Source organism: Setaria italica, chromosome VII, assembly GCF_000263155.2.
Source record: "Setaria italica strain Yugu1 chromosome VII, Setaria_italica_v2.0, whole genome shotgun sequence".
NCBI classification, from domain to species: domain Eukaryota; kingdom Viridiplantae; phylum Streptophyta; class Magnoliopsida; order Poales; family Poaceae; genus Setaria; species Setaria italica.
In genome coordinates this window covers 34,170,049-34,196,622 of record NC_028456.1, presented here as the reverse complement: position 1 = coordinate 34,196,622, position 26,574 = coordinate 34,170,049, and the positions used below count along the sequence as shown (strand labels likewise).

At 42.2% G+C, this 26,574-nt stretch overlaps 5 protein-coding genes and 1 long non-coding RNA gene across 9 annotated transcripts; 5 read left to right on the top strand and 1 right to left on the bottom strand.

Annotated features, from left to right (window-relative positions):
- The first annotated feature begins 602 nt into the window (after positions 1-602).
- LOC101773736 (probable WRKY transcription factor 63) lies at positions 603-2,237 on the top strand. The gene is made up of 3 exons (XM_004977332.3): positions 603-1,180; positions 1,314-1,418; positions 1,611-2,237. The coding sequence occupies exons 1-3, from the start codon at positions 816-818 to the stop codon at positions 2,002-2,004; spliced, it is 864 nt and encodes a 287-aa protein (XP_004977389.1). The 5' UTR covers positions 603-815; the 3' UTR covers positions 2,005-2,237.
- Positions 2,238-6,139: 3,902 nt separating this feature from the next.
- LOC105914701 lies at positions 6,140-10,614 on the bottom strand. 3 transcript variants are annotated; one of them, XR_002678582.1, is made up of 4 exons: positions 10,046-10,614; positions 8,843-9,085; positions 7,759-7,838; positions 6,140-7,021 (listed from the first exon to the last, which is right to left on the bottom strand). It is a non-coding gene; the product is annotated as an uncharacterized LOC105914701 (long non-coding RNA). The 3 variants fall into 3 exon arrangements; XR_002678581.1 differs by having other exon boundaries at positions 6,140-7,838; positions 10,046-10,612; XR_001164450.3 differs by lacking the exon at positions 8,843-9,085 and having other exon boundaries at positions 10,046-10,611.
- On the top strand, positions 8,921-10,227 carry LOC101773323 (probable WRKY transcription factor 62). Of its 2 annotated transcripts, XM_022828360.1 has the most exons (4): positions 8,922-9,289; positions 9,375-9,482; positions 9,701-9,788; positions 10,006-10,140. In XM_022828360.1, exons 1-4 carry the CDS (start codon positions 8,970-8,972, stop codon positions 10,051-10,053), a joined length of 564 nt encoding a protein of 187 aa, XP_022684095.1. In that variant the 5' UTR covers positions 8,922-8,969; the 3' UTR covers positions 10,054-10,140. The 2 variants fall into 2 exon arrangements, with proteins under 2 accessions (XP_004977388.1, XP_022684095.1); XM_004977331.3 differs by having other exon boundaries at positions 8,921-9,289; positions 9,701-10,227.
- A 619-nt stretch (positions 10,615-11,233) lies between the features above and the next one.
- On the top strand, positions 11,234-18,211 carry LOC101772502 (probable WRKY transcription factor 48). Its single transcript, XM_004977330.3, has 3 exons — positions 11,234-15,095; positions 15,196-15,300; positions 17,269-18,211. Exons 1-3 carry the CDS (start codon positions 15,016-15,018, stop codon positions 17,753-17,755), a joined length of 672 nt encoding a protein of 223 aa, XP_004977387.1. The 5' UTR covers positions 11,234-15,015; the 3' UTR covers positions 17,756-18,211.
- On the top strand, positions 17,763-21,307 carry LOC101772093 (pentatricopeptide repeat-containing protein At5g39710-like). The gene is made up of 2 exons (XM_004977329.2): positions 17,763-17,840; positions 18,866-21,307. The coding sequence occupies exons 1-2, from the start codon at positions 17,763-17,765 to the stop codon at positions 21,305-21,307; spliced, it is 2,520 nt and encodes an 839-aa protein (XP_004977386.2).
- A 3,016-nt stretch (positions 21,308-24,323) lies between these two features.
- On the top strand, positions 24,324-25,575 carry LOC101758741 (probable WRKY transcription factor 54). The gene is made up of 2 exons (XM_004978276.2): positions 24,324-24,635; positions 24,752-25,575. The coding sequence occupies exons 1-2, from the start codon at positions 24,325-24,327 to the stop codon at positions 25,338-25,340; spliced, it is 900 nt and encodes a 299-aa protein (XP_004978333.1). The 5' UTR covers position 24,324; the 3' UTR covers positions 25,341-25,575.
- Positions 25,576-26,574: the final 999 nt, after the last annotated feature.

Below are 26,574 nucleotides of genomic sequence, written 5' to 3'. Positions count from 1 at the left end.
TAAGGGATTAGAATTAGTTCAGTTTACCTTCTGACCTGAATGGACTTGGTCTGATCCCAACATGCATGTTCACAAACAAGACTTGAGTGCATTTTTTGGAGGCTCAAGTTTGAATACACATTAAGTGGATTATGATACTTGCATGCAACTCACCACTCTCTGCATACATACTAGATATTCGCCAGCGAACTGTGGTTAGATTTCAAGTGTAGTGACGTGTGGTGTTCTTTCTTCTCTTTTGTGTGTGCAGCCGGGATTATTGTTGGAACGGCACTTTAGGACAGAACAGTAGAAGGTGAAAAGTTCAGGTGAGAACTGAAAACAACTGCTTACTGACAAGACTTGTATGTCTTGGGAGCAGGGGGTACCTGGTGAACACAAAAGACAATTGATTACAATGAAATTAGCCAATCCTAGTTCCAGGTTACAATGGAGGCAGCATCTAACCAGATCTTCGATTCCAAATCACTAGTACGTGGTAGCTGCCAAGTCAGAGTCCTTCCTGTCTATTTCCATGTGCTCTGCTCCTGCCTACGCATGCACGGCAGGCACAGCTGATTATATTACTGCCCAATTTGATCGTTAATTATGTTGCATAACGCGGTTCCATACCACTCCCATCTCCATATATAACTGCACGAGATTAGGAGCAGCATTATCTCCAATTCTCCTTAGCCAGCTGACAATTACCTTCCTTCTCCCACAGTTGCAAGGAAGTGTGAGAAGCTGCAGCTAAGCTTCCCCGCCTTCTTCCTCTATTCAGAGCTGCAGTCTTCTTCAGATACAAGAGGAAAGATAGCTAGAACTTAGCAGAGATGAAGCACCACAACAGCAGATACCTTCCTCAATCTTCACCTTCTGATCACCCCTCTTTTGTTTCCGACCACCGGTCGGCGATGAAGGAGATAGCCAGGGGGCAGTCTCTGGTGACGCAGCTGAGGGCCATCGTCCTTCCTGCGCTGCAGGCGGACCAACGCTGCGAGCTTGTTGCCCAGATGTTCCAGAACATTCTGGATTGCTCCAGCAAGGCCATAACTGAGCTACAGCTTCACCATCAGTCTAATGCTCGAGCTGATGACGCACTGGTGGATGACAAGAAGAGGGTGAGGAGGATTTCTTCTGATGACTGCATCAAGGAGGAGGGTGCTACTGCTAACCTCCATCATCAGCACAAGAGAAGGTATGCATCTATGTGATCTGATAAGTTCACTTGAACTGGTGAAAGTATAGATTCTTTTTAGAATATACTTCTTGATGATGCATTTAATTAGCTATTTCATTTATTCTTCCTTACACAAACAAATTTTAAGCAGGAAATCTGATGATTTGGTGTCACTCGAAACGCCTGTTCCACACTATGATGGCCGCCAATGGAGAAAGTATGGGCAAAAGCACATCAACAAAGCGAAACATCCAAGGTACCTTTTGTTTGTCCTGAGTTTAGTTTCTTTATTGTTTTCCATTCAACACCTATGGTATACATACATTTCTATATACTCAATTCCATTTCGTTCTGAGTGTTCTGACTTCTGAATATCTGTTTGTGTAAATGATAAAAAAGAAATATGCACAATTGTATTAACTTGGATATGATTAATTTGGTTCTCCAGGAGCTACTACAGATGCACCTACAGGCAGGAACAAGACTGCAAAGCAACAAAGACGGTGCAACAGCAAGATGACAGCGCAGGTACTGATCATCCCGTGATGTACACAGTCGTCTACCACGGCCAACATACTTGCAAGGACAACAATGGCGTCGAATCAGGCACCGATGACTCTGAAACAAATACTCAAGGCAGCAGCGACAGCCGATCCAGCATATCAACCACTTGTACAGATGCCTATGAACATCAGACATCCCTAGATGACAATAAACCTCTTGACAAATCTGCAGATTTGATCACGAAGAACTGCATGTATGAGCCATTCGACATGTCTGCTTTTGCACCTTCGGATTCGGACAGCTGGGAGTTGGACGCCCTCCTAAGATTTGGAGCCTGATAATCAAGGTTAAACCAAAAGCTGGTGATCAATTGATAATATTTTTTGTATTTTACTCCTCTGTTAATACATAGACTGGCAGTTTAACCTGCTGGCTCCTGTTTTTCTAAAAAAGATAATATGAAATGAAGAGAGAGACTAAGGTAACATGTCAGTTTTGTGTGTTTGTACGAAGCAGTCATGAACAAAAGAAAAGGCAGCATTCTTCCCCTATAGCTAAAGGTGGGTTGCAATTTTGACTTGTATAATCTATACTTCTATAAACACAGTCCTTATGTTTTTTCGAAAAAACAACACAGACCTTGTAACTAACAAAAGCAGGTGCCTGATTTTCCTTCAGAAAAAGCAGACCTCATGGCACCCTCGATCCATTCCATCACATGCATGACATCACTCCAGGTCGATCCTCGTAAAAGATAAAAGGACCCCCTTTCACCCCTAGCTAGGACCAAACGTATGACTCTATCTCAAAAACGTTCCATATATATCTCCAGGAAGACGATGTAACGTGATTGTGGAGTAAGGACTCCATCTTTCTTCTTTAGTTTTCATTTTTCCAATTTCCCAACTTCATTAACTAGCTGATTGGGATTTCCACTCTATAGTATTTGTGCCCAACGACCCATCAGCAAAAACAAAAGCCATGCTAGTTTAGAGAGTTTGAGGGTGAGAACTGAAGAGTATTGGCCGATGAACTGCACTTTGAAAATCAATCTGCCATTCTGCCTTCTCTATTGTTAATGTAAAGCGAAAAACCAGTTGGTCTGACGTGTCTCACCAGCTAGGAATCAGCTAGCTTTCGGAGTTCATGGATCCTAACCTTCTTACTTATCTGAGTGTTCTAGATTACACATATTAGTGCTATCTTATTCTGGAAAACGTGTTGGAATTCATGCATATGCAACAGCAAGTTGAAATATATGGGTGGTTTAAAAAGAATTGCTGGGGGTCTGACCCACAGCCGCCACAATATTGTCGTATGTGCTCGTATTTTTCAATCAGTACAGGCCACTGGGTCATTAATATATTAAGAAAGATGAAGGATTGACGTTGAAACCAGATATTAGTAGCAAAGAGAGGACGTACCAATTATATATCTACCTGGTCACCGCTCCTATATGGTGCAGATTAATATAGTTTATCATACAATGGGGAGAGGTGGGTAATTCACATATACTCCAACACTCCCCTCACGTGCAGGCTCTCTCAGGTCGTATACATGGATATTGGAGTGAGCTGCAATTATTTTATTTAATCGTGCCCGCCAGGATTCGAACTCGAGACCTCTTGCCCTGATACCATATTGAGTTGCATGCACCAACCAGTTTAACCCAAAAGCTTAAGCTGATGGGGAAAGGTGGGCAATTCACTTATACTCCAACAAGCATGTATCTAGGGGAGCATATATCTGCTATAAGCCTATAAGTTGCATCAAACTCGACCTGTAAATATGAGAACCTGAATGCAGTACTGATAATCAATATAGATGTGAGAGGCAGAGTGCTTACCATTCTGAGTAGGTTCCATTATTAGCTAGTGATCCAAGCAGGATGATTACATCAACATTTAACATTTTTAGTGACTGAGATAGTGATCAATCTGCATGATATGAAACAAATCTTAGGAACTGCGTGGGATAGCAGAGAGATGATAAGAGGAAGAAAAATAAGAAATCATACTAAAAAAGTCAGACTGACAAGTACACTAGTGAACATTAGCGTGGTAAGTATTTGTGAATAGAGGGAGTAGATCGAACAGCCTGAATTTGCATTGTCTCATCTGTTGGAATCTAGCTTGTACAAGTCTGAACTCTGAAACTTTTAGATTCTCACAATGCAATATCCCTTTGTTTTGTGCATTCTAAAATTAGAACGCAGTACAACCTTAATATGGAAATCATATGTTCAGAGTCATGCATTGCAATAGCAAGCAACTACGCATAATTAATTATTATGTAATGACAAGTAGCTGCTGATCATTGAGCAATTATAAATAGGGTCTGTTGACCTCCAGCCGCCACAAGTTCGTCGTATATGCTCTCAATGCACGTGCATAACAGATCAGTTGTAGATAGAATTGATGTTGCAACAGGAAACTAACAAAAGGGTAATGCATGTATGAAGTGGTAGTATAGTTTAGTACGCAAGTTGGCCTATTTCTATGAGTAGAATATCTGCAGTAGTTACTTGCATCATACCAAGTAATAATATAACGCATGATAACCAGTAGTAAGAATTAAAATATTTCTGCATCACTTCACCAAACCCCTGATGGAATCCAAGCAGGATAATGACTTTGTAAATTACATCAACCTGCCTATATGTCTCTCTCTTTCTGAGTTTGGTGTCTGTGTGTGTTGTGTTCTTGTGCATAAGTTTTTGTGTTTGTGTGAGTATGTATTTTGTTTTGACTAGTTTTTCTCCTTAGTACAGTGATGGACAGCTCTCCTGCCAGTTCAAGGAAAAAATATGTTATCCACAAAGTGGAAAATATAAAACCAAGGTATCTATGCTTGTTGACTTCGAATTAAGCTGTAACATATCGCTGACAGTAGGGACTAATTCATTTTGTAATGACACACCCAATGCTAGGCTACGAGGCCGAACCGTCATGACCATTGAATCTAAGAGAGGGATGCTGTGGGCATCATCCTTGTCCAAAATACAGTTTGGCTAACTGCAAAAAAGGAACAATGCACGCATGTGCCACACTGCAACACAAATACAAGATATGACAAGAGTACACACATAGTGATCCATAGATTGCAATTTTATTTTAAGAAAGATATCTCAATATTACTTCATATATAAGTTGTGGAAAATTTACAAGTGCTTGAGTTACCCGGGTAGACAAGCATGCTAATGAAAGTTGGGCTGGAATCCCACAAAAGCCTAATAGTCTTCTCAATAGGCTAGTAGTAGAGAGGATACATATCTGTGAGTTGACCCAACAAGCTCGTGGCACAAGATTGGGCCAGCAAGCTGGTATGGTATCTGATGGCCTTCCTGTTGTGCTGATGGCATCTTTGGAAACACATGAATGAAGTTTTCTTCCATTTGGTGTCTCCGTCACTCCCAGGCCTGCTGACCAATTGCCACAATGATGCACAGATGTTTGGGGCCACACCACAGGCTGCCGACGGTGGACAGCGTGGTCACAGATTCTTGGTGTGCAACTGTTATCTATGTAGTCAAGTCAACCTCCTCTACCTCCCTTGTTGGTACATCAGAAACCATAGGCCATGCATAAACCCTCGTTTTCATGATTGAGGACTATCTCTCGTGGGGATTTGTGGTAGACCGTAATCTATTGGAAGGTTTGATATACCTGAGTCGTCAAAAGTTGCAAGTATTTCTATGTCTGAAGATTTGGATCTCAAAGTTAGAACCCTCAAGGCCTCAACGGCCAGGTTGTATGGTAACAGGAAGATATATTTTTGTGCCTACACAACGGCACATGAAAACGAGAAGGGGGAGCGTGGGATGATTTCACATGTAGAGGAAGATCCTGGTAACTAGAGATATCCTTATCTTTGTTCACAATCTAGCTTGTTCCCTCTATCAATATATATTTATGGCTCACACATATGACATTCATGTGGTTCTCAGGAATCCTAAAGGTTCACTTGTTTTCTTCTCTGCTTTAATTTGTTGAAAATGATGGTGGTCAACAAAACCAGTTCAAGGCTATGGTTAGTCTGAGTGGAGCTATCCGTGGCATACATATTCATATTAGGAAATATCTACGATTTGCAACCACATAACATTCGATTGTTATGGTTGTCAACATATATATTTCGACAATTACTTAATGTTTATGTTCAATAGACTTCATGCATATCAACCTGGTTAATACTTTTCTCATGCATGTATGAGATTAATATAAATGGAATTTCATGTAATGATAATTGATGCACACAAAAGTTCAAACTGGTGATAATTGATGCACACATGCATGAACCATATCTCCTAGGTAATTTGAAATAACTAATCTTTTTTTTTCATGTAGGCCTGTCTAAATATGATAGGGCGTTGGTTTAGCAAGGGACAGAAAGTAATTAGGAACAAGAGATAAACGAAACTCGCCCTCTCAGATGGAGGCTCTGAGTTGATTAGGTTTAATTCTTGCTTGCTTTCCCTGATTGCCTTCCCCTCACATATATATAGGGTTGGCACAATTACAATCTCGAAGGCTTACAACTCCTTTTCAACTCTATCTCTAACAACTGAAGCCTAACAGCTTATCTCTCCTAATCATAATGCAAACAACTTCCTAAACAAATATCTAAACTAACCAAAGAATGCATCCATAACAAAATATGAACAGCCACCGAACTATTTGTATTTTTAGCACTTCATCTAGTACTAGATATAATTTCTGATACATGGAATTAGAGCCAAACCATTCATGTCCCTATCTTGGGGCCGGTGGGTTAACGACAATGTTGCTCTCTATAACAACCACTAGAATTATTGGCCATATATATTTCTCACCGTGAATGTCTACATCATGTGTGAGTGATGGAGGCACATGCCATACGTCATGCATAATTTGGCAAGTCTCGTTCGGTTGTCAATAGACCCTAGCCGCAATCTGGTGAGGCATTTGCGAGTTGTGAGCTCTGACATAATGTTGGATAGAGATAGTACTCTCCCTAGTCTTTCTGTAGTGAGAAAATTTGAACAATGATCCGTTCCCGCCACCATGCTCAGATTGTGTTCTACTACTTGCTTGTATAAATACATGACTAAAGCTGCAATTATCTATCACCTTCAACTCTGACAGTCTGACTATAATAGCCATCACATGAGCATCCTTGAATCTTACACTCATGTTGGCTGCCAAGTGGTGACCAACAAGATTGAACACCAAATTACATGACCTTGTCCTACCAACAATTGATCCCTACAGTGGACAGGCAAAGCTTGTCCAGAAACTCTTTGAAGAAGTATGCAGCTGCTCAAGTCAGGTTATCTCCTTTCTAGAACTTGGCCATAACAGCAAGAAACACGCCAATCTTATCAAATATAAAAGAGAAGGCGGTAAGGGGAAAAAAAAGGCAGAGAACCACATGGGCATTGGAAATAAGAGACAAGTATCTGTTGTAAAAGGATCATATGTTTACTTATTTAGCATTCACTGGGGCTTAAAATTGAGATCACTTCTGTTGGTGATGGTAGGAAGAATGCACTACACATATGGGCAGAAGCTCCAATGCAAAAGCATTCCATGTATGTTAAAAAGCATATGAATTTATTTACTTCATTTAATATCTGCTAGCTATATTGGATTCTCATCTGCGTGGATAATTAGTTTTTGCATAGTAAAGATCAAAATTGCATCCATACATATTCAATAGTTTGTATATAACAAAATGTTAATACTGTATATGAAAAAATGACCTGATGAATGCTTAATCAGGAGCGCTACTATAGATGATCCAACAGTACAGGGGAAGGGTGTCTTGCAACTAAGACAATGCAACAGAAGGAAACTGATCTAAAATGGAGCAGTGAGGTTATTATGGCCAGCACATTTGCGAAAAGGATGAAATTATTCATCCAACTATTGCTGAGACAGCACACCAAATAGTGTGCCAATTCCCAATTGTAACCAAAGAAGTAGCTCAACGTTTGTTAATGATGTCCATGGAATTCAGGATGGAAGCTCTGAAAACTTATTCATAGATCCTGATATGCCAGAATATTTGACGGATTTCACAGATATTGAAATTGCAAGGGCACTTGAGATTACCTCTATAAACTTGCATCTAATTTCTGTAGATATATGGGTGCAAATTGGATCGCGTGCAGTTAGCCATGCCATCATGAGTTCTGACAAGAAAAGACACAAGTATGGTATCGATAGTCTAAATTAAGTGTGATAACAAAAAAGAAGTGACATAAGCAATAAAAAACTATTCTTAGAATACTTATGGTGTCTGGCATTCCAAAATGTAGATTACTATCTAGGCTTTCTTTTGACATATAAGTGTACACTATGAATGAATACTTGTCATTCTATTGATGGGCAAAGCTCCCTGCAAAGTCTTCATGGGTGCTAATTAAAGTCCTCCTGACATTTCTTTATTTACTAACATTGATGGAGTAAATTAGAAACATAGAAAACAGTAATTACCATCAAATTGTGTGCTTAATAAAAAACCCTCGATGGTGATGTTTACAATATCACATAGATATGATGCTAGTCAGGTTTTGCTATATCATCTAAGGCAATACGAATTGCAGCCTATATATCAGGATGGTTATTTTCTCCCCATATGACTCACTGACTTGACCAGCTTATAATTTTATATGTGTTGTTCAATTGAATTGAACTGAACATTTATTCACACATCAAATAACTTATGGAGGCAGCAATTTTCATACAAATATATTTTCGTGCATGGGCTCTTATATTCTGTACATAAAGACACCAGATATGTTCATTTATGCATCATTCCATCTGATTAACCGCATCTAAATCCACACTAATTTATATTCCTCCAACAACTAAAAACATGAGTACCACTAACATGCCATTCTAATCACTATCTGACCATATAACTAATAAAACTACTATACATACGACCTCAAATGTGGCTCCTAAGCACCACCACACATACTGCAGTTAAACATGTGTACTGAGTGACAAATATGAAACCCACAAGTCATGACCCATGAATCATCATAATCCCTTACCAACTTATGTGTCAGTCTAAGAAAAAAAAAGATCTAGAATGGTGCCACTGTGATTGTGAGTTCTAGCATACTGTTGGATAGGGACAGTACTCTGCCTAGTCTAGTCTAGTGAGAAAATTTGAATAATGAAGGATTACCTCCACCATGCTCAGACTCTGTGTGCTGCTACTTGCTTGTATAAATAGATGCCTAAAGCTGCAGTTACCTAGCATCTTCAACTCTGTCAATCCGACATTATAGCTACTTATATTGAAAACCCATCCAATGAACATCCTTGAATCTTCCACTCATGGTGGCTGCCAAGCGGTGATCAACGAGATTGAACACCAAAGGGCTCTCATGATGGACCTACATGACCTTATCTTACCAATACTTGATCCCTATAGTGGGCAGGAGAAGCTTGTTCAGCAACTCTTTCAGGACATATTCAGTTGCTCAAGTAAGGTTATCTCTTTTCTAGAACTTGGTGATAATAATAGTGGGAAACAGGCCAATCTTATCAAATATAAGAGAAAAGGCAGTAAGAATAACATGGAGGGTTACATATTGGAGGAGGAACCCAAGGAAGTTGGAAATAAGAGAAGGTATGTAGTGAGCATATGTTTATTTACTTATAATTTATCATTCACTGTGGCTTAAAGATGTTATGGCTTCTCTTGGTGATGGTAGGAAGAATGCACAGCACATAGGTTCAGTCGTGACACAAGCACCATACTTTGATGGATATCAATGGAGGAAGTATGGACAGAAGTGGATCTCCAAAGCAAAGCATTTTAGGTATGTAATAAAACATATGCATTGATTTACATCACATAGTGTTTTTTTGTACTGAATTTGGATATTGAGATTCTCATCTATGTTGATGATTAGCTTTTTCTGTGGTAAAGCTCAAAATTGCATCCATAATTATTATCTAGTAGTAGAATTTTAAATAAGAAGATTTAGTATTTTGTACATAACAAAAAAAATAATCTAATGAGTTTATGCTTAATCAGGAGCTACTATAGATGTGCCAATAGTAAAGGGCAAGGGTGTCTTGCAACCAAGACAGTGCAACAGAAGGAAACCGATGGAAGTGGAAAGGTGAGGCTGTTCAATGTTGACTATTATGGCCAGCACATTTGCAAGAAGGATGGCATAATTCATCCATATGTTGTTGAGACAACAAGTCATAGCGTACCAATTGTCCATGATAACCAAAGCAGTATCTCAACTTTTGTTAATAACGATGTCCATGGAATTCAGGATGAAAGCTATGAAAATTTATTTGTGGTGCCTGATATGCCAGAATATTTTACAGATTTCACAGATATTGAAATGGCAAGGGCACTTGAGATTACCTCTATGAACTTGCCGCTGATCTCTGAAGATATATGGGCATAAAGAAGTGAGAAACGAAGTCCTTTGATTTCACAGATATGAAAATCAGCTGGCATGGCATCATGAGTTCTGAAAGAAAAGGACATGTATGCTACCAATAAGTCTAAAAAGGGACATGTGCATTGTGTCCGACCGTCCATCATTCTAGAATGTTGATGTACTACATATTTAGGCTTTCCTTTGACACAGAATTGTAAACCACGAATACTTGTCCTTCCAAGTCTGTAAAGCTCCCTGCAAAGTCTTCCCAGATGGTGATTGAAGTCCTCCTGAGATCACTATATTTCATATGGTTGGTGGAGAGAATTAGAAACATAGGATATACAGCAGTAATTAACATGCCAAACGGCGTGTTATTAAAGAAAAACAAACTCAATACGAATGCTCACAATTTCACAGATATATGATGCTAGTAAAGTTTTGCTAATCATCTACACAAATACAAACTGTGCAGCCTTTATATCCGGAATGGCTGTATATTCTCCCCCACATGACTCCTTGACTCGATACAGTTTTCTATGTGTGGTTCAAATTGAACTGAACCTTCCAACCACAGAAATAAAGAAAACATCTGATTTAATTGATTGGCCGAGGAAACTCTGTATGATTCTTGACCGATTTCAACGATGTCAAAATGTGTGGTAGTACTGGAGAGTACTATATGAGCTATAGGCCCTACGTTGGCCACTCATCTAACCGAAATCTGATGAAAGATTCACACTATAAATGCCGGTGGAATGCGGCGTTTTTGTTCGCCTCCACTACAGGTGTGAACGAATTGAACGACGGTTTCCGAATATGGCTCAAAGCCCACGGCTTCACAGGAAAACAAAAAAGAAATCCGACCCAATCTATTGGAGCTTTTTTACCTGGGGCGTCTGGCGGAGCTGCGGTGATCACCGAAGAAGCCACGCCGCCACGGCCGCCGGCGCCGGAGCCTAAAAGCCCTGATGTGTCGCGTTGGGGAGACAACCGGTGAGGAGACAGAGAAGCCGAGAAGGAATGGGTGGGCCGAATAATATTCGGGCAGGCCTCGTTCGTTGTCGTTGTTGTTGCTTGAGGCCGGCCGAACTGGCTGGCTGGCGGCCCCGCTGCTTCGTCCAGCCCAGGTGAGGCCCAAGCTTAATAAATGGTTGATACCCAGGCCACCAGGCACACATGTCCAACCGGAACCGGCCCAGACGCATGTCCAGCCGCAGCCGTCGCCGGAACCAATAATCTCCTCCTGTCTGCCGCCTCCTTCCCCAGCTCTGGCCAGCCGGTGCTCGATCTCTCAACTCTGGCTGCCGGTGCCAGTGGGAACCGACGGTGGATAGGGTCTGCAACTGTGCACGTGTCTTATGGCTTTCTTCTGTCCGATCCGATTAATGGCTTTCGATGCCTGCAGCCGGCTGCCGGTAATTTCAATACTACTAGTGCTTAATTAACACATTAGTTAAGTTGGATGGCTTCTTTTTAGTAGCTTTTCGTAACTTTCCATGTGCATACATGTTCTTGTTTGTGTCAGTTTTGATCGATTGATTCATCACAGACGCAAGCTTTATTAATGTGTCAATCACCTCTAGTTTTGTATTTGTTCTTGACTTCTTGCTCTGAGTCCTATACATGCTAATATGCATGGCATGTAGAACCTACCGAACTTCCATCACCCGACCACTAATTTCATTTGAATTAATTAACATGTTTTTCAGTTCCTAAACTTTTATCTCGTTTGGTGCTAATAATCCATCCCCAGCATCGACCCTAAACTTGCCGACAACAACTAAGTCAATAGGTATGTTATTTTCAGTACTATCCCATTGCAGCCACAAGCCTGCAGATATAATATTGTTGGACTGCAGCAGCCTGCAGGATATATTAGAACACAAGTAGCAGCAAACTGTGTCAAGATTGCCGTGTCCCTAAGCTGCTTCCTCTTGCTTTTCTAGATGATGACTGCTGGTTGCATAAATTAATTAACTAGGAATCCTAAACCAATTCAGCACCTGATTGTTATTTATTTTTTCCAGCAACCACTTGAACCCTACACATGGGGTGGTGGCATTATCAAAGCAATGTTATTTCAGTGCCGCATTTATCGCCTTTGAGAACACTTCCTGTTTTTTTCTTAAAAAAATAGAGAACAATTATTTTCTTAAGCCGAGTTAGATTCAAGAGACCATCTGTGAAAAGGAAGGGTTAAAATCGATCTGATGTGCGCAAGTTGGTGTTTCCAGCATTATGGCGTTAGGGGGAGGAGCTAATTTAGTTGAGTCCAAGTGGAATAATATTACTTTTCTTATTCTAACTTTTACATCATCATCAAAGAAAGCTTGGCACCACAGATCAGCTGTCATAAGATAGCACCGTTTAATTTCTATCTTAGGTCCCCTGAACAGATCTTAGCTTCCAGGAACCATCCCATCGCCCCCATCACAGGAGTACTACAGAAATTTGTTTAGGTAATCAGCAAGATTCTTCTCGCGAATCGATTAAGATTGGGCAATTTGCATGCAAACAGCGCAACAGCACATGGTAGCACCTTGCATCAACACCACCTTTTAGATAGTAGATCAAGTAGTTTGTCTTTGTTTTTCTCCATTAGGATCTAATTATTCAATTAAAGGCTGCTCGCATGTTCCAGGGCATCCCCGTTGTTTACGACTCATGCCCTGGGTGTGCTCAAGAAAGAACAAAATTAGCAGCCAACGTTGGAAGCTAGTTTGCCCTACATGGAGTACCCGCTCCTGATAAATGGCTTCAATATTACTTATGTAAATGGTCTGTTTACATATCTCTGCCAGCCTTAATATAGGTGCAAAGGGTAATTTAACAACTTTTGAAGGCTAATATAGAGTAAAGAATCATATTCATATATATTATTCTCTGCTCTCATTGGTTCCAAATATTTGACCCTTTTGATGCAACCATGCATACTGGGGGGAATTCAGTTTTCTACTGAGGTGGATATTCTTTGGTATCGGCAGTATTTTGCATTTTCTGACAAAGAATGGAGTATTTGAAAGTTGAACCATGATGTTTTAAAGCAGGTTCAGAATTCGCCCATTTGCTCCTCCCCTGAGCCTGATTGAGGTTAGGAACTGCATTGCAAAGATGGTTTTTTTTGCAACAATTTGATAATAGAATAACACAACTGTCTTCTTCATTCCATAAAAAAGAAGAAAATAAATAAAAGAATGGTTGGGTGAGCTGTTTGTTTGTATGTGGATGTGTTTGATGCAAATAAACTAAGCTTGACTGTTTGAATCGTCCACCAGAATGTCCACTACCTCTCCTAATTCTGCAACAAAATAATGCGCGAGATGATGCGGCTACTTCTAAGCCACAACCTCAATGGCTAAAATATTAGTATCGTGTAATGTTATTAAAAGGACAAATTGCTTCTATTGATATGTGCTAATTGACAGCGTAATATTTAGTATATTTAGCGAGCAAAAGTTAGCCTTCTAGATGATCCAATAAATAATGTATACTTTTGCTCGCTAAATATACTAAATATTCCGCTAATTTTGTTAGATCAGTATACCACTAATTTTGTTGCTAATGTCATGTTCCAACAGACTTTATTAGCCCATGAACAAGTGACAGTAATAAACTAATTACATGTTACAATTAAAAGGAAAGAAAAACCATGAACAAGTGAGAATGATAAACTAATTACAAGTTACAATAAAATGAAATTGTGTGTTTCTGGCTTTCTGCCTTGCTGAAAAGTGAAAATCACTCCCTGCTCCACTTGTAGCGGTGTTGCTTTAAGGTTTCTGTATTTAAGTTTTTGGAAGAGCGTAGAAGCACCTCGCAATTAGTCAAGTGCTTTTAGTTTTATCATTATGCAAAGTTAGGAAGAAATATCTAGATCATGTCATTTTCAACAGCTCTCAGAGCATGTGTTTTCTTTCCATAAGGTCATTAGCATAGTAATTAATAGTACTTAATCAAGAGACAGTGACAGTATTGTTTTCGTTGTTTTGTGCTTCTCTTTGTTGGGACTGCTTTGAAAAAGACTACTTGGTCAAAGTTTGGATGAAGTATTATAAGCTGTTTATTGATTCCTATGCTAGCCTGTGCCGGTGGGATTGATCTTGATCCACCAAACCCAATATTGTGTAATAAAGCTGTGCCTCCCTTTTTATTTAACAAGTAATATAAGACCAAGCTGAGAGTCTTCAGAAATGTAAATAAATGCGGAGCCAGGGCATGAGCTAGCTGTTCTCTTGCACATGATTTGTATTGAGGTTTGCATTTGTTATTCAGATGTGGCGGGCTATCTGATGCCAAACTCATTCCGTCAGCTCACTCCGTTACTTATTACTGTCGGTTTGTTGTGCATAGTTGAAAGAAAGCATGATATGTAGTTTCTGGCTCTTTATTAATATACTCTGTGACCGACTATAGAATAGCTTGTTCTATGGTTAGCTCATCCAACGTTAAATAATTATGGTAACTCCTAATCTAAATTATGGTATAATCGATTTATAGTAAATTACGACATACAAGAATGAACATATCAATTCTAGTAAGTCAACTATGATTCTAGTAAGTCAACTATGGTATGATTAATTAATCTTGACAATAATTTTGTTTACTGCAAAGGACAGTAGTGCTTGTAGTAGTGCTTGTAGTTGGTGGGGATAAACTTCAGAGGACTTCTACAGTTCTACCGTGCAGAACAAATTGAAGGAAGGATAATAAAATAAAAATGCATGAAGAAGAACAGCAGCGCCGTTAGAGTGAGCTCCAGAGGCTGCGACACGTGTTAACGTTGAAGAATGCTCCTGCACCGTCGTTGTTTAATGCTAAATAAAGGTTGTCAGAGTGTCGTAGCGCAGGCTGCCAAGTTCCCCCAAGAAACGTCTCCACACTCCCTCCCTCCCTCCCTCTTCGTCAGTTCAGCGTCCTCTCCGACCTTGTCTCCTTCATCATCCTTGCCATGGCTCTGGACTCTGTTCCTACTTATCTCAGAGACTTGGGATCCCACAGGGCTACCAGAACCCAGCAGCAAAGGGTCAGGTACGCGGAAACGTAGCCCCCTCAATTTCTGCTGCAAATTTGCTCGACTTCAGTTTCTTGATGCCTTTTCTTCAATCTCTGTTCTGTAAAAAATCGCCAGGAAAGATGAGCGCACCTGGACCTCGGACACTTATGCACCTTATGACGACGGGCACCAGTGGAGGAAGTATGGCGAGAAGAAGCTCTCTAACTCCAACTTCCCAAGGTTCGTATTCCCTCTTGTGCCTTCATCCCCTTGCCATGCAGTTTGAGTTTCTACCCCAAATAAGTTTTTTTTCATTTCAGTCCGTGCATGCATCCCCTTTGAGTGCAAGAACTTCTCATACTGTTGTCATGATACAGTTATCGCAAATGGTCAATTTATTTATTACTAGATCTGGAGTGAATTTGAACGACCTGTTGCTGGGTGAACTTAGGGTGGTTACCTGAAATCTTTGGAATTTAGGAACAAGCTTTGCCTTTGTTTTGAATGGATGAGTTCATGGTTTTCAGTACCTTTTATGCTATCCTGGCTTCCAGTAGTATAAATAAAGATGAACTATACATACTTCTATCTGTAATGCTGTAATTCTGTTCTTAAATGAAGCATGTTATGGTAGTTTTATGGGCACAATTTTTTTTTTTCAAGAACACACAGGAGAGCTGTGTATCTTTGTATTAGGAAGAAAATGGAGTTGTTACAACGCGGTCCTTTGCGGTCGCCGCACACACGCATGTTACATCACTATGGGACTATACGGCACAAGATTCAACCGAGAGACTGGGTGCCAAGCGAGCTAGCTAACTAGGAACTACTTGCTTGATCTCCCCGTCCTGGACCAACTGTTTTCGCCGTTGGCCATCCTGCTGCTGCCATGTATTTAGCTCCCGCTTGGATCCAAAGCTGTCCTTCACACATGTTCATGTAATTAATCTTCAATTCTCACATACCTAAAATCTAAAGTTGCCTACAAATAGAAACAAATCTCTTTCTTTTGGTCAATATATATTCCTGTGTTCAGTTTGTGGGCCAAATACTTCTGCTGCCCCAAATCACATCACTGCTTGGTGTGCCTAATGTTTGTATATCAGGGGAAGGAAGGCATATATATGAAATTTTGTGTGGGTCGACTAGTCACTGCTTGGTAGAACAGCCAGTGTACAGGTGTCGCCATACCCTTGATTGATTGAAAAAAAAGGAGAAATGTTTGTCAACTAGAAATTGTTTTTATGTAATAGACAACTTGACTAGGAAAAGAACCTATAAAGTGGCAATTTCCTTTTTAATTGACAACTCAACTAGACAAACAAAAACTTGTAAAGTGTTACTTCCTATAGGAATATACAATTCACAAGTTGGCACCCTTATTACCTGTCATCTGCAACTAGTTTGAAATCTAATACTTCACTAGCAAACTAAAAGTTCCCTCATTTGTTTAGCACCCTTCTTGTTCAACTCAATTTTCAACTATTAGTGTGCACGCCGACAGTCTCTGCTATCCCTTTTTACTTTCTCGGATAGTGATTGGAATGCAGTGCAGACCCCATATATCTTGTTAGCTCATTAAGAGAATGTTAACAGATGGGAACTTTTGTTTATTTTTCTAAAAGGCGGTGGATGCAGTAGAAGAAGAGGTCTCAAAGGTGTTTTACTGATGCTGTTCCACCTAATTTAGGTACACTGAACGTTGATAGGCGGGGAAAGGATATGACTAATCTCTAATTCCAAGTACATCCCCCTTTACTGAACATAAACAGAAGTAAATTGTTGACACATGGATCATTACGCAAAGTTCAGTTCCAGAGCTGTAAATTTGTTAGGAAGAATAAAGTTGGCACAACAAAAGTGCAAAGAAGCCTTTGAAAGATGTTTTGCTGAATCTTTTAAATAAATGAACTTTAATAGGACTATGTCGGCTTTACTCACTTTGATTAAACTCATTAGTGAATCGAGAAATTTATTTTTTTTATCATAGCAGTAAGAAGGGCAACACTGTGCCTCCTGCTGTCACATTGTGGGTAATTAGGGGTTAATTTTAGTATAGTGGTTATTGTAAAACAATGTGTTTGCTCTTAGATGCAGCTATTTACTTGTTAGTAAAATTAGTTAGATCGCAGCTATGATTTTGGCAAATAATTCTTCTCCTTCACTTTTTGAAGTAAAATTCTGAATTGGTGTCATTCTATTTATCAGGTTCTATTACAGATGCACCTACAAGAACGACATGAAGTGCCCTGCCACAAAGCAGGTGCAGCAGAAGGACACCAGTGATCCGCCATTGTTCTCCGTCACTTATTTCAACCATCACACCTGCAGCACCAGCTCAAATCCCTTAAAAGGAAATGGAGATACCGCAGCGCAGTCATCTTCAAGAAAGGCAGTATCAATCTGCTTCAGCCCACACACCGCCAGCGAGCAACCCACGTTCTTGACATCCTCGGCTCTGCCACAATCCCCTAGCATACATTCTTACAGAGGCAATCAACAACCAGAGAGGAACCCCTATGCAAGCCAGTTTCAGTGGACAGACACATCGTCACCTACAAGTAGCGGTCCGTTTATGTTGGAGGTTGACAATGTTTCAGGAGCAAGCGCTTCGTCCAGCAGCGCAGGTGCTCTGCCGAGGACATTGCTGCCGATCGGTCAGTCCAGATGCATCGAGTACTTCCATTTCTTGTGATGCTGACATGGAAGAAGAAGGTTATATAGATGCTGGGAGCCTAGGAGGCCGCTTGGTGCCAGTTTGGAGCGTCAAGTGCTGGGAGGCAACATTGTTGTCCTGCCTGAACCACAGGGACCCAACCTACAGATACCCATACGGATATTACTGCCTTGTTGCTTAGTTACATTCATATTCAAGTTACATTTTTGTGCTTGAATGATGTGGAGAATGGTATTGGAGTTTGTTTTATTAGCTACATTTGTTTGTTTAGAGATGAGACTGGTATGGCTCGAATTCCTGAATCCTGACAGCAGGGTCCCTTGGTCATTCTCTGCTACAACTGAAATACTGAAGGTTACAGATTTATACAGTAATAGTTTTATTAAGATGTGTTCAGTTTTAGAAGCAAGTTGGTTTCTCTATCAAGATATTGTTAAGTTCAAATATTAACATAATACTTATCTCTTAAATATCGTCCGAATTTGTTCAAAGTTGAGTTGGAGATTTGAGACTAGGGTGGCTTCAGTGAACTTTTGCACAAACGGATGCAGTCAATGACTAATTGTGTCTCGAAGAAACTGTGATTGTACTACTGGGGCATCTGTTGAGATAGAAATTCAGGAAAAGCGTTCCTTTCTCTACATTGTTCCCTCAGCAACTGTTATGTGTTTCGGAACAAGTAAACTAGGGAATTCAGAGAATAACCAAAGGGAAAAGCGAATTCAAGAGCAGCAGCAGCAGCACGTTACTGCTGCTCCTCCTCTGACGAAACTGAATAGAGGAAGCCATTGTGCTTCAGGTTCAGTGATACTGATGACCAGGAAAGGAGGTCCCTTTGCAGGCCTATGAGCCGCCGCTGTGGCGAGCCGACTGGCGCGCCGCCGCCGCGAGCTCCTTGGCCCGAGTGGCCACAGCACCCCAGCGTCGGCCATTGACCGCCTCGTCCAGCACCCTCGTCCACTTGTTTCTGTTTCCCTCGCCCACCTCCTCCTCCCGCCGCCGCCGCGCCAGATGCGCCTCCTCGCCGCGGCGGCGAGGCAACCCAAAACACCGCACCCTCTTCTCGTCGCCCTCCACCGCCTCCTCTCAACGGCTACCACCACCTCCTCCTACGATCCAACCGCGCAGTTCCTCCATCCCGACCACCGCCGCGTCCTCTCGCTGCCGGCGTCGTGGCGCTCGCTGCCGGCGTCGCTCCGCCACGACGCCCTCCTCGCACTCGCGCGCCTCCTCAAGACCGTCCCGCAATGCCACCTCGCCCTTCACGCCGTCAGCCCCCCACGCTCCTCTGGCACCCCCTCTTCCACCCCACTCGCTGCCCGCTTCGCCGCCGCCTCCCGCCTCGCGGTGTCGGCGTCTGCGCTCCGCCCATTCGCCGCAATCCTCCTCGCGGCGCTCCTCCCGGCCGTCTCCCCGGACCTCCTTTCCTGGTCTTCCTCCTACGGAAGCACCGGCGGAAGCGCTCGCGTGCGGTACGCCGCGCTCCGGCTCGCGCTCCACGCGTTTCTCGCCGCGGGCATGGCGGCCGAGGCGCTCCACGTTCTCGCGCGCGTCCGCCGCTCCGGGAATACGCCCAGCCTCTCCGCTCTGGCGGCATTGCTGCGCCTTCTCTTCCGCAGCGGGGAGGTCCGCGCTGCCTGGAACGTGTTCGAGGAAATGGCCACGAGGGGGCCGCGCCCGAGCCTTGCCATCTTCAACGCCATGGTCCTCGGGTTCTGCCACAGGGGGATGCTGCGCGTCGCCTCCGGGCTGCTTGGGGTTCTGGAAAAGAAGTTCAGTATCGTCCCGGATGTGTGCAGCTATAACATCCTTATCAAGGGGCATTGTTTGTTTGGGTGGTCGGGGGACGCCTTCAAACTGTTTGAGGAAATGCGCAGGGCAGGATGTGAGCCAACGGTCGTGACCTATAACATACTGGTGGATGTTCTGTGCCATGAGGGGAGGATGGTGGAAGCGAGGAGCCTGTTCGATGAGATGGCACAGGTGGGGATCAAAGCAAATACAATCACCTTCAATGTCTTGATTGATGGATATGCAAAGACCGGTCTGATGGATGAGGCCAGTGCGGCCTATAAGGAGATGAAAGTGAGGGGATTAGTGCCGGATTCCTGCACCTTCAACATTCTTGCTGCTGGATCCTACAAGTTTGGGCATGCTGCCCAGTTAGTCCATGACCGTGAAATGTTTTGTTCAGATACGGCTGATGACTTGGATGTGTTGGTCTGTAGGCTTTGTTGGGATGGCCGATTGGATGGTGCCTGGGAGCTTCTGCGTGGTGCTATTGAGCAGGGTGTTCCAGTTAGTGTTGCTGGATTTAATGCGTTGATCGCTGCTTATAGCAAGGAGGGACTCCATGACGCAGCTTTTCAACTATATAGAATTATGAACAAGTTGGGACTGGCACCTTCAACACATATTTTTTGTTACTTGGTAATGGGGCTGTGCAATCAAGGAAGGCTTGATGAGGCGCAGCTTGTTGTAGAATACATGGTCAGTAAGGGATATTGTCTAAGCACATCATTTACTATCTACTTGGATGCATCCTTCAGAGAGGGTGATGCAGTCCGTGCTTTGAAATGTTGGGATGATATGGAAAAAATTGGTCTGCAGCCTGATTTTATTGCCTTCTCAGCATATGTCAATGGCCTATGCCGATTAGATTACGTGAATGAGGCTTATCAGGCATTTGCTGAGATGACAACGAGAGGACTTGTACCGAACAATATTACTTACAACTCCATCATATCTGCATTTTGTCGGGCAGGCAATATTTCCGAAGCTTTGAAGTTACAGCAGAAGATGAGGCAGGGTGGCCTTGTTCCTGATGTTTACACGAGCAACATTCTAATCGACGGCTTGTGCAGAGAAGGAAACTTGAAGATGGTGGACAACCATTTATTGGACATGTGCAGTAATGGTCTAATCCCGGACACAGTGACATACAATACTATAATCAATGCTTATTGCAGGGCTCAGGATATGAACGGCGCTATGAATTTCATGAATAAGATGTTTGCAGCTGGTTGTGAACCAGATATTTTCACATATAATATTTGGATGCATAACCTCTGCAGCAACCATATGTTGAACCAAGCAGGGAAGGTGTTAGATGAGCTTGTTGCTATGGGTTGTCATCCTAATTCAGTTACATACAATACATTGATGGATGGCATTTGCAGTGATGTTCTTGATCGAGCTATGATACTGACTGGCAGGCTGATTAAGATGGCTTTTCAACCAAACACTATCACACTTAATGTTTTTCTTTCTCATTTCTGCAAGCAAGGGTTTGGGAAGAGAGCCCTTATGTGGGCTGAGAAGCTCAGAGAAGATTCTTTTGTTTTTGATGATGCTACTAGAAATATAATTGATTGGGCACAAAGGGAAATGGAGAATGATCCCCAGGCTAACAACGAGGACATAGATAAGTGCCTGTTTCTCGAGTTCTTAATGTTCATGACATATGAGACTATGCACAGCAGCAGATTCTCAAAGGCTAGGCATGTGCCTACAGATAAAGGTTCTGATCCTGCTGGCACCAACATGATCGAAATTTTGGATGCTGGTTGATTAATGAATTTTATAACCACATTATTGGAAAAATCTTTTTGAAAGTAGTGGTGCCTCTGGAAGGCTACCAGATCACTACCCAATACCCATTGCTGTTCAATATCTGCTATCAATCACTTCTGACTGTTTGAGGTGAAATTGGGCATGAAAGATTATGAAGCCATTTGCAATGGGGATTTGGGAACTGTCAAATCTCTGATCTGCTGTTCCAGCATTTCCTTGCTATGAATTTTGGGTGGTGATTGATGGTCGCATAGGCAGTGACAATTTGCAGTCTTCTGCCCACCTCACCCCAGCCACTGCTATAAACCACCTCGAACCAGAACGGACAAGAACAACCCCCACCCAAAATTGCAATGTAAAGAAATGTAGAGCCAGGGCATGAGCTACCTAACTGTTCTCTTGCACATGGATTTGTGCTGACGTTTGGATTAGTTATTCACATGTGGCCGGATATCTGATGCCAACCTCACTCTGTCAGCTCCTTTCCGTTACTGACTTCAGCTCTTAAAATTATTTGGGAAATTTCCCATAGCATATGGAGATTTTTGACCCATTGATTATGAAGTTTGCCATGTTGTAGTGGCATTATATGACTCTCATAGATTTTTAGCTCCTAATAATGTTTTGGTGAAACTTGACAAAGGACGAGAGTATCTTTGTTGCTCCTGGTGCAAATCTTCAGCCCCAACCGAAACCCTGCAGAGCGCCAAAACGACCACCCAAACAAGAGTATATTGGTACAGGCATATTTACTGATGTAGTAGTTTGCTTGTTAAGCTTGCCAGCACTTTTATAGAAGAAAACCCCAGGTGGCTCTCCTGACTTGAGGAAAGAGAAGGCATATTTTGAAGAAGAAGGTGCTTTTGAGCTCATGGATCAGAGGAATGGAACAGCAGTACCAACAGTTATAGGACCCCTGTAAAGCTAGGCTAGGCCTATAACTGACAGTCTTTTCTTTTATGTTCATATCTTTGTAGATACTTGTAAATACAGTAATAATGGTGTTTCAGTTTGGCCAATATCTAGACAAAGTTGCAGCTTGCAGCAGGAAATGCTGTGTCAGTTTCGTCTCTGAATCTTTTGCAATATTTCAGTCATCTCTGAATCTTTTGCAATATTTCAGTCATCTCTTAATATTTATATGATGGCTTCACCTTCAGACCAGCATAACATTTGTGACCTGAAAGTGTAGTTCTATTTTGTGCATCCACCAATGCTTGTTACTGCATTTCATGCATGATATTACAGCTGATTCTTGTTTATGCCTTTTTGAAACAGATGTCTTTGCTTGACAGCTTTTGATAATACAATACTTGGTCCTTTGGCATAGCCTTTTTTTTTTGCTTGAATAAACTGCTGGTTGATCAGCATGTCATACTAGTTATTCTCAGATTTATGTTTAGTTGATTACCTGTAAAACATTCTTGTGAAGAAACTTAATTGCCCCTGTCTCTGCAAATGTTCCAATAAGTGCTTGGGGAACTTGCATTAGGATTTGCTTTCTTCAGTTTGTTTCATTTCGACATCTATCGTACTAGTACGTACTGAATTTTCATGCTTGATACATGCAGCTTGGAGCGGCAGAGCATATTGGGGGCGGTGGCATTGATTGGCTGGCACCTGGCATGGCTTCTGAAGTGCCCACTATGTAGATGTAGGAGTAGCTCAGGAAACTGAAACTCGAAGTGCCCTTTTCCTGGCAAAAGGAGGTCAAGGAACTTCCTATCCGTTAACTTGCTTGCAGATTGCTTATGAGTTGATGCTTGGGACATAGAATGTCGAGAGGTCTTGTGGCGCGTTCCATCCAAGATGAGTTTCACTTTCACGTGCGAAAGCACGGTGCGCCACGATCGAAGCACACACACGCATTAGTGGAGCCCTAATTTGTTCATCTCTGAATCCCTAGTGTGCTCGCCACTCGACCTGAAAGCATTGATGAAGTTTTGCTTTCATCAAAAGAAGAAAGAAAAGGTATGTGCATCATGCACGTGTACACATAAACTTCCGATTCGAATTATATGCAACCCCCATCGAGTCTCCCATGCATTTATTTTATTTGTCAATCCATGTACATATGCACGGAAGGTACAGAAAGTTAAGATATATACTGTATATATGCACTGCGTGTGGAAAAAAAGATATATGAGAGAGACACAAAGGGTGATCGAGGAACAAATCTAGCTAGGATAATCGCCGACCTGTGGTTGGAGTAGCTTGCACTGTCAACTGTGTATTGATCGCTCTTTTTCTACCGTCACTTACGTTGGCATGCATGACGGGTTTAACCTCACGTAAGCATTACGATCCGATAGCACTTCTTCCTTCCGGTGGGTCATAACCTAGCTCATCGTACGTACATCTCAATCGTAGCAGGCAGTGGGCGACTGTTTGCATTTGTAAGAGAAGTGATGTGGTGCGTCAAAATCCGAGAGGCTGGGTCATACTCACAGATTTTGAACACGTAGTGTTACATTATTGGTCCTATGAATATGATGTTTACCCGTCACCTTGCATTGAGGATCTGCAATTAACCTGATCGATCATATCATTAGTACTGAACCATACCTAATAAGTTGGCTCCTGTGAACGGGGAGCAGGACCATCATCAGCTGCAGCCTGCAGTTCTGACTCCGACTCCGACTGCTCTCGGCTTGTCAGTTGTCAGCACGCGTGCGCAGGGGTTGGAACTTGGAAGTATTTGTTGGAACGATCATTAATTAGTTTTCTTCTGCTCAAATTTTGGGTGGGTCGATCCACTTGACTGCGTACGCGTCGTCAACGTACTCTGAGAAGGAACCAAGCTAGGGGCGCCGGGAAACCTTTGGTTATGACTGAGCCTGTTGTGTGTGCGTAGCAGTAGCACAGCTTCAGAAGAAAACTAAAGCAGGTTCAGAGAGGTTCCGGGCATCTTCAAGCGTCTTGGTGGTCTACCCAGATATTGGAAGCTCACGTGTATATAAGCACGAGACCATGAGCTTAATACTCATCAGTCCAACTCCATAGCCAGCTGATCGATGGGCGAGGGCGCGGTGAGGGAGGTGGCGCAGGTGTACGAGCGCATCAAGATCCAGCACCCTCTCCTCCTCCACTACTACTCCTCGCATCATCATCAGCCGACGACCCAGCTGGCGCACAACCTCCTCAGCGACGCGCTGCGAGCCCTCAACCTCGCGCTCTCCGTCATGAAGCAACATCCTGCTGCTGCTGGTTCAGTGACACCAAGAATCGTCAAAGCTGCAGAGCCTCAAATCTCACCGCCCAGCGCAGCATCTGCCGACTCCCAAGCAATAGTGACCAGCACGGCAAGAAGCGGCAAGAGAAGAAGGTGTGTGCCGCCCGATCGATCGACTAGCCATGTTTATAATTCTTCCTAACTTAACATTGTTCGATTTTCATGTGTAACTGGCCTCTTTACTGACTACTACAGTATATATTTGCCAGATCATCGGTGATGATGGAAGGCAAAAAATCATCATGGGTCAACTTTACCACCGTGCCTTACGAGGATGGCTACGGGTGGAGGAAATACGGCGAGAAGAAGATCAACGGCACCAGCTACACCAGGAGCTACTTCAGGTGCACCTACAAGGACGACACAGGTTGCCTGGCAACAAAGCACGTCCAGCAGAAGGACTGTAACAGTGACCCTCCCATGTTCCAAGTCACCTACAACAACGGCCACACTTGCAAGAACTTCACTACCACCACAGCTGCCAACAACAGCGGCAGTAGTAACGATCTTGCACTAATAGGTTGCTGCAACAGCAGCGAGGGAGTAACAATAATCAGTTCTCGAAATAATGGCCATGCCGGCGCCGCCATGAATAATATCAAGCAAGAACAACCGCCAGTGCTGCTGCCGCCTCCGCTCGAGATTTCTGCTCTCCCTTTCGATGCATCTCGATCCGGCGAGTCCTGGGATCAATATTCTGCAGGGGACGTGGCGCAGATAGAGGAAGCATCAGCTGGAGATGGCCTTCTCGATGATCCGGAGCTTTTTGTCCTGTGCACCAGCTTCAAGGTCTACTAGCTAAAATTTAACAAAACTTAGGGTTTTTTTTTTATGAAAGCTAGTTTATATTTGTTTTAAGATAACGACAAACTATAGGATTACGCGAGAGGTAGTCATCATATATGTGTGCACATCGCGTGTAGAAAACAAGTGCTGGCTGCTGATCCTATATATATTGGACAACAAGTAAATTAAAGTAGCTGGTAGAAAAGGGAAAGGACCGAGAGGGGAAAGGAAATCTAGTGAGGGATCCGCGCGCGTTGGCTTTTGATTATTGGAGTTGCAACTTTGACCGCACGTAAGCATGACAAACACCATCTGATGTCAAAAATCAAACATTAATTCTATTTCGTATATTAATGAAAGGCATAGTTCTTGCCAATTTCTTTAAAAAAAAAGTACTGCTACCGCCCGGACGTCCGATGGGAATTTTCCCATTGGACGCACCATTGCAACATAAAACAAAACATATGCAATATCGAAAATTTATAATTGTAACATTGAAAAATATGCAAAAAAATGACTATTTCGTTTAACTCTGGGATAGAAAATTCCCGTCGCAACATGAACACTATGTTTCATGCAACATTCACTGTAAAACATGTGGAAACAATAGTTGTAAGATCGATGCTTAGCTATTGGAACGTATATCGAGCTGTCCGATTTTTTTTAAATTCCGAACGTCTGTTACCATTAAAAAAATGTCAAAATCAAGCATCATTCCTGAGTTCCCATGGATTTTTAGGCTAAGAATCAGGACTGGACTACGGCAGGCTCCTGTTCATTGGCAAATACTCTCCTCTACGTATTTCATAACATATATTCCACGACCACTATTGCGCACTAACGAACAAACAAACTTAATTCCAATGCAAAAGGTATGGTACATCAACATAAATTATATGTGTGTTTGAGCACTTCAAACACTCAAATCTTAAATACTCTACATGAATTGGTCTTTTGGCCTCTCAAATTAAAAAAATCACACCTGTGGAATCGAAAGATAACTGGCAAATGAGATGGGAACTTCATTTTAATTTCATTCTGACAACAACCGTATAATTTCTCATTGCATTATATGCATATGGAATGTATGCTATATATGATAGCTAGAGTACATGTCTAAGATTCTAATCAATACATAGGTTGCTGTCAGGATGCTCCGATCCGCACTACGTGTCTACCTAGCTATGCAGGAGAATGTATGTACATTATATACTACAGTATTGTACACTACGGATATACAGTACTC